This window comes from Oncorhynchus tshawytscha, linkage group LG10, assembly GCF_018296145.1.
Source record: "Oncorhynchus tshawytscha isolate Ot180627B linkage group LG10, Otsh_v2.0, whole genome shotgun sequence".
Taxonomy (NCBI): domain Eukaryota; kingdom Metazoa; phylum Chordata; class Actinopteri; order Salmoniformes; family Salmonidae; genus Oncorhynchus; species Oncorhynchus tshawytscha.
This window is the reverse complement of record NC_056438.1, coordinates 27,363,015-27,370,211: the sequence shown is the minus strand read 5'-3', so window position 1 is coordinate 27,370,211 and position 7,197 is coordinate 27,363,015. Positions and strand designations below refer to the sequence as shown.

Sequence of the window (7,197 nt, the reverse complement as noted above, 5' to 3'; positions counted from 1 at the left end):
CTAATTACTGGGCACATTCCTCTGCCCAGGCGTTCCTGACACCTGCCAGATCTTACAACCCCTTAATAGGTATTTTACGAATCAGCGAACATATGTTATAGCAATTTGTCATTTGATGATGTAGTACACAACCATTGGTTGATGCATGTAACATCTGAGCAGGGTGATGTGACCTGTCTTTTTCCTCCCTACAGCTCATGCGGAGCTATGTGAGTGCAGTCTGTGGTGTGATCAATGTAGCGATCAAAAGGTTTCCATTTTGAAAGCTAATAATAATAATTTGAAAGCGCAGGTGTGAACTGAAGAAAATAGGGATCTGTTCTTTAGTCAGGCTCTCTCACAACTATGGTCGCAGAAACCATTTCAATATGTTCACATACAGCAGAAAAATGAAGGCAAAAGACCGACAGTTAAGAACAGACAGGAACCAATATTTCGCTTTTTGTTACATTTTATCATGTATGATCATGAGTGGAGACGCCAGTAACGCAGCTGTATAATGAGTTCCAACTTTTTAAAAAGGAAACAAATTGCTTTACAATACCTCAGAAATCAAAAAATAAAGTACAATAATCATAATAATATATTTTTTAACCACAAAGAGGAGAGGGGGGATGATTGTTCAGTTCGAATTCTATTCTACTCCAGTCAGATGTCAAATACACTACGTCTTCAAAGTATCTTACCAGCACTACGACATTAATAAAACACATTACATTTCTTCATTGCCAAATGGGGCAGAATTTAATCACGGTAGATCCAAAGGCTACCTCCTTTCTTAACCCTCATCTTTAGAATAACTGGTAACATTGCCTAATTCTAACAGTCGTTTCAAAATGGCATCTGTTCTCGGTTTCAGCATGATCAAAGCACTATGAAAACTGGCTTACGGGACCATTCAACTGAAATCCCTATCTCGAAGACCTGGAGGCAAATAAAATTCACACTGTTGGAATAGTACTAAAGGGGTAAAAACAAAGGGATAACAGGAGGGGGAGTGAAAGTGCATCTGACATCTTTGCTCCGGGAACTCCAGGCTGCTGAGCTGGATACAACATTTCAATAGACACAGGGTGTGATTTGGGGGGGACTTGGTTGAGGGAGGATGTTCAAATTTCTGTATGGTTGTCTCCATAGACACTCTCATCACTGTAGGCAATGTAGAGGAAAAAGTCCTCTTCATGGTGCTCCTGGAAGAGAGCGAGAGAGAAGAGGTGTTAGTGTGAGCTGACAAAACAGAGGTAGGGGAATTGCATCCCAATCCCCACAGGAACAAGCAGCAGAAAAGTGAGAATGTAAAAATATCATACCTGGTATAGCAGGCCCATGGTGGCTGAAGTGGGTGGAATGACGTTGTTTACAAAGAAGAATAAGGCGTCTTCTGCCCGCAGGTGGATTCGTTTTCGGATGAGGAAGTAGAACTGGCCCACTGTAGTAAAGGTAGAGGAATTGAACAATTACAGTTCTGAAAAGAATGGTATGAGTTTGTGATACATGGGTGGCACTGTTATAATAGTTCAAGTTACCCGTGAGGTCGGAGGGCACGAGGTATTTCTTCTTGTCCAAATCTCCTATCCTTGCTTTGGGGGCTTTTTCCACAATTACCTCAAATAAAAAGAACAAAAGCAATCAGTATAGGCCTAAATATTGTGTGGCTATGTATCCAACAATGTGAAGTTTGCTGACACGGTCAAAAAAAGAGCCACACTTTTTACATTCATAATTAACTTGGTCACATACGCTTGCACAATTCAAGCTTCTTTGTTTCACATTTCAAGGTAAAGGGGATCGGAGACCTGCGATACCTTACGGTGCGAGGTGATTTTCAGAAACCATGGTACCTTTTGGCTATGGCTCACTTGCTACTTCTCCATTTAGATTCCACTGCTATGTGAAGCTGACAGGACAGAAATTTTGAGTGGGGAGTAGAAATGAAACCAAATCTCACAGAGAAAGAATACTTCCCTGTGCTCTAAGGCCAGAAAAATGACAACATTGGTATCGGACCAATGTCTAGTTTAACGGCGATGTGCAAAACCGATGTCAAAGCTGATATAAAACGTAGGTACGCGATGTATTGACACCACGTAAAATTGTGCGTTACACGTGCAACACAGAATTCCTAACCTAGCCCACAATGTCTGCTGTGTGGTCCGAGCAGTCATTTGAAAGAGTAAGAAAATTTCAGCTAGACAACTTAAATGTGAAATCCATTAACGCCAAGATAGTGGAATTCATTGCCCTTGACAATCAACCGTTCTCTGTCGTGGGTGATGTTGGCTTTGGGTACACACTACCAAGTGCCCTATTTTTCAGATGTTGCACTACCATAGTTACACAGTAATAGCATCACTGCTATTAGCTTACCAACATACAGTGGGGCAAAAAAGTATTTAGTCAGCCACCAATTGTGCAAGTTCTCCCACTTAAAAAGATGAGGCCTGTAATTTCCATCGTAGGTACACTTCAACTATGACAGACAAAATGAGAAAAAAAATCCAGAAAATCACATTGTAGGATTTTTAATGAATTTATTTGCAAATTATGGTGGGAAATAAGTATTTGGTCACCCACAAACAAGCAAGATTGCTGGCTCTCACAGACCTGTAACTTCTTTAAGATGCTCATCTGTCCTCCACTCGTTACCTGTATTAATGGCACCTGTTTGAACTTGTTATCAGTATAAAAGACACTTGTCCACAACCTCAAACAGTCACACTCCAAACTCCACTATGGCCAAGACCAAAGAGCTGTCAAAGGACACCAGAAACAAAATTGTAGACCTGCACCAGGCTGGGAAGACTGAATCTGCAATAGGTAAGCAGCTTGGTTTGAAGAAATCAACTGTGGGAGCAATTATTAGGAAATGGAAGACATACAAGACCACTGATAATCTCCCTCGATCTGGGGCTCCACGCAAGATCTCACCCCGTGGGGTCAAAATGATCACAAGAACGGTAAGCAAAAATCCCAGAACCACACGGGGGGACCTAGTGAATGACCTGCAGAGCTGGGACCAAAGTAACAAAGCCTACCATCAGTAACACACTACGCCGCCAGGGACTCAAATCCTGCAGTGCCAGACATGTCCCCCTGCTTAAGCCAGTACATGTCCAGGCCTGTCTGAAGTTTGCTAGAGAGCATTTGGATGATCCAGAAGAAGATTGGGAGAACGTCATATGGTCAGATGAAACCAAAATAACTTTTTGGTAAAAACTCAACTCGTCGTGTTTGGAGGACAAAGAATGTTGATTTGCATCCAAAGAACACCATATCTACTGTGAAGCATGGGGGTGGAAACATCATGCTTTGGGGCTGTTTTTCTGCAAAGGGACAAGGACGACTGATCTGTGTAAAGGAAAGAATGAATGGGGCCATGTATCGTGAGATTGAGTGAAAACCTCCTTCCATCAGCAAGGGCATTGAAGATGAAACATGGCTGGGTCTTTCAGCATGACAATGATCCCAAACACACCGCCCGGGCAACGAAGGAGTGGCTTCGTAAGAAGCATTTCAAGGTCCTGGAGGGGCATAGCCAGTCTCCAGATCTCAACCCCATAGAACATCTTTGGAGGGAGTTGAAAGTCTGTGTTGCCCAGCAACAGCCCCAAAACATCACTGCTCTAGAGGAGATCTGCATGGAGAAATGGGCCAAAATACCAGCAACAGTGTGTGAAAACCTTGTGAAGACTTACAGAAAACGTTTGACCTCTGTCATTGCCAACAAAGGGTATATAACAAAGTATTGAGATAAACTTTTGTTATTGACCAAATACTTATTTTCCACCATAATTTGCAAATAAATTCATTAAAAATCCTACAATGTGATTTTCTGGATTTTTTTTTCTCTGTCATAGTTGAAGTGTACTTATGATGAAAATTACAGGCCTCTCATCTTTTTAAGTGGGAGAACTTGCACAATTGGTGGCTGACTAAGTACTTTTTTGCCCCACTGTACATACTATGGAAAGCCGTTTGGGTCTTTGCGCGTCAAAAAAGATACAAGTCAAATAACACCATTTGACACGTTAAATAAAGCTTTTAAATTTGACACATCAAATAACAGTTCTATTTTAGAATGTTGTGAGTTCTGAATTCGCACGTGCAAGCCAAGAGCCACCACTACTATCAGTAGCACTGTCAAAGCTGTATATAAAAAAAAAAAAAGTCTGCCAACAAGCAAACACTGGCCACGAACGATGTGTTTACAATATGTTGGTAATAAAGCATTATTTGTTAGACCGCAACCTCTGGGGTAGCTAGCTAGCTTTAGCTTGGTACCTAGCTAGCAGCAATACAACCAGCCTAAAAACAATGACCTGTAGAAACTGCAGACATTTTTATTATACTTAGCAATGAGTTAGGAATCCTTGTGAGTAAGTATTAGCTACGTAGGCACTTGCTGTTCGCCTATTGAAATTGAACTTCAATTCATGAAAATAAATAGCTAGCCAGCTACTTACCCCCGTTGGCCAAAGCTAACGTTATAAGCAGCCAGCTAGCTACATCTGGCTAGTGACGCTCGACCCGACAGGGTTGAGTTGTGAAGCTAGCCACAATAAAGATAATACACAATAGTGGAATTTGTAGTTTGCCTTCAAAATCAAAGTACCTCTGAAAGTGATGCAGAAGGTTAAATTGGTGGAATCATGCCATATTTAGACTGCATAATGTTGAACAAGGTTGGAATGTGAAGCAATTAAATTGGGTATCAGTCTACTCCGTGACACCCACAAAACTGTTAAGAGTTTACGCAAATATTAGCGTTGTAGCTCCTATTGCGGGCCTGTGACTGTGAAATCTCCTCCCCAGTCAGCCTATTGTGTGTAATGACATTCATATGGCACTGTTTTGCTTTACCTAAGGATTGGGGATCAATGAAATTGGGTATATGTCTACTCAATACCCAATATATTTTTTCCCAATGTCCTCCTCAGAGTTATCAGACTGCAAAACATCCACACAGTATTGTTTTCCCTCTGGAAGTGTTCAATACACATAGGTTGACAATAAATGTGGCTCAATTCAGTTGTTTCAGAGTCCCACAATAAGAGCTATGACGCTAATGTCTCTGGGTGTCACTGAGTAGACTGATAGCCCACTATGTCATTGATCCACGTTAATCCTTTTTGTGGCTAGCTTCACATAGATGGGTTCGACAAACATTCATCAAATAAGTATTGTGTTATAAATTAGGGCTATTTTAGATGATACCCAGCTATATAGTTAGCTAGCTAACTATCGCTACTGAAACAGATGTCGTTGTTTTGCTATGTTTTTTGGGAAGAACATTGTTTGCATCCATGAGCTAGCAAGCTTTTTTTTATTTTTATGACCAGCACTGTAGGTGCGCGAGACAACTTTACCAGCATCATAGCATACGTATCGATGAATCGTTGCGACATATGAAATACGAGTGATAGTGTAATCAATGTGTAATAACTACGTAAAAAGGTTATGAACACGTTAATTATTGTGTGACATGCAGTCATATTCCTGATTGGTCAAATAGTGTTATTTGACGTGTATCTTTTTTGACACGCAAAGACCCAAACAGCGTTTCATAGAAATCCTGGTTGAGAATGAAACTACCAAACAAATGAACAACAAAACAGCACAGCAAGTAAGTGAAAGAAATAGGTCTTGGTTATGTTTTACTAGCAATGGGGACATACGTAAATGCACACGGTGTGCGGGGGGGGCGGGCACACGGTGTGCGGGCGGGGGGGGCACACGGTGTGCGGGCGGGGGGGCACACGGTGTGCGGGCGGGGGGGCACACGGTGTGCGGGCGGGGGGCACACGGTGTGCGGGCGGGGGGGCACACGGTGTGCGAGGGGGGCGGCACACGGTGTGCGAGGGGGGCACACGGTGTTGACTGTAAAACAACCTACCTACAGAGGGGCCAAATGCGAAGGACTGCTTATTGACACCAGCTGTAGGCTATTTAGGGTACTATTCTTTCAACACAAACTACCTTAAACTGTAAACCTAGAAACTCATTAAACATTGAATATTAGATGTCATGTTTAATTTTGACATAAGCTTGGTAGCAAGTTAGCCATTAGCTCCTATTGTTTTGTAAGGATGTTAAACTAGCTACCTGTCTTATGAAATACTGTGTCTGACTCCATGGATTAACAGCAAGCATGTTGACAGATTGCTAGCTAGTAAAAAATAAAAATCCAATTCAATATAGAATTATGCCTAACTGCGACGAACACGGTAGGCCCATAAGAAGCCATTTGTTGTTGCCAACCCACATACAAACGCTAACGCGATAGCTAGCTAGTAAACTAATACAACTGCCCTGCTTTGGCGTCGTTATGATAGTACACCAAAACCAAACATAACATGGCTTGAGCGGTTATCACGCTAACGTTATCTAATTGGGATTACTAATATCAATACTAGTTTTAATATCCAAATGTTTCCCTATTGACTTTTGGGTAGAAAAAAACATTTAACGTTAGGCTATGGTAGTTTAGCTAGCTACTTACAGGCACCCTGTCCGGATACTTCTTCCTTATTTTCTCGCCCTCAGACCGTCTCTTTTCAAATGGATGTTCCTCTTTGTATTGGAACTTCATTGTCAAAAGAATGACAGGGTGTCGATCTGAGATATCCTCAAGTAACAATTCGATGGAACACGGGTCTGCTGTTTTGCTCGGATTCTTTCCTAGTACGACTGCAGCGGACGGATACAATAACAACATATGACGCGCAAGAGAGGTCTGCAAGTCGAATTAGCTAAATAGTTTAGGCTACACTCATGGTGCTTTCAAGACAACTTGGAACTATGAAAAAAACGGTGTCAAATCATTACATCAGTGATATTTAGGTCGGGAATTCGGAGCTCTAGAAAGAAGCGGAGTTCCCGATTTGTCGTGAATACACTGAAGTCAGATATATCCAAGTTCCCAGTTGTTGTGAACGCGGCATCCGTCGCACGGCCTCATGAGTTGTGAAAGTTCGAACGCTGAATTAAATATTTAGTAATTTTCAGCAATTAATCGAAATGTAAGGATTATTTAACAAATTAGCAGCCATGTTGTTTTCATAGTTTGGTTGCAAAATATTTTATTTAAATCAAAAACTGATTTTCAACGGAACTACTTTATTTTGACCAACCGGTTGTGATGAGGCAGTTGTCATATGACCCATCACTGCACTTTCCGTGACGTGATATTGAGTGTAG

At 41.6% G+C, this 7,197-nt stretch overlaps 1 protein-coding gene across 1 annotated transcript; it reads right to left on the bottom strand.

Annotated features, from left to right (window-relative positions):
- Positions 1-433: 433 nt before the first annotated feature.
- LOC112260042 (gamma-aminobutyric acid receptor-associated protein-like) lies at positions 434-6,887 on the bottom strand. The gene is made up of 4 exons (XM_042328439.1): positions 6,500-6,887; positions 1,527-1,605; positions 1,311-1,429; positions 434-1,190 (listed from the first exon to the last, which is right to left on the bottom strand). The coding sequence occupies exons 1-4, from the start codon at positions 6,713-6,715 to the stop codon at positions 1,110-1,112; spliced, it is 495 nt and encodes a 164-aa protein (XP_042184373.1). The 5' UTR covers positions 6,716-6,887; the 3' UTR covers positions 434-1,109.
- Positions 6,888-7,197: the final 310 nt, after the last annotated feature.

Excerpts from the sequence above, each read along its gene's own strand:
- LOC112260042 (XM_042328439.1), bottom strand. The coding sequence starts at position 6,715 with ATGTTGTTATTGTATCCGTCCGCTGCAGTCGTACTAGGAAAGAATCCG. Across the intron at positions 1,606-6,499 it reads AGTATCCGGACAGGGTGCCT|GTAATTGTGGAAAAAGCCCC; the intron begins GTAAGTAGCTAG and ends TTTTTATTTGAG. Across the intron at positions 1,430-1,526 it reads CGTGCCCTCCGACCTCACGG|TGGGCCAGTTCTACTTCCTC; the intron begins GTAACTTGAACT and ends CCTTTACTACAG.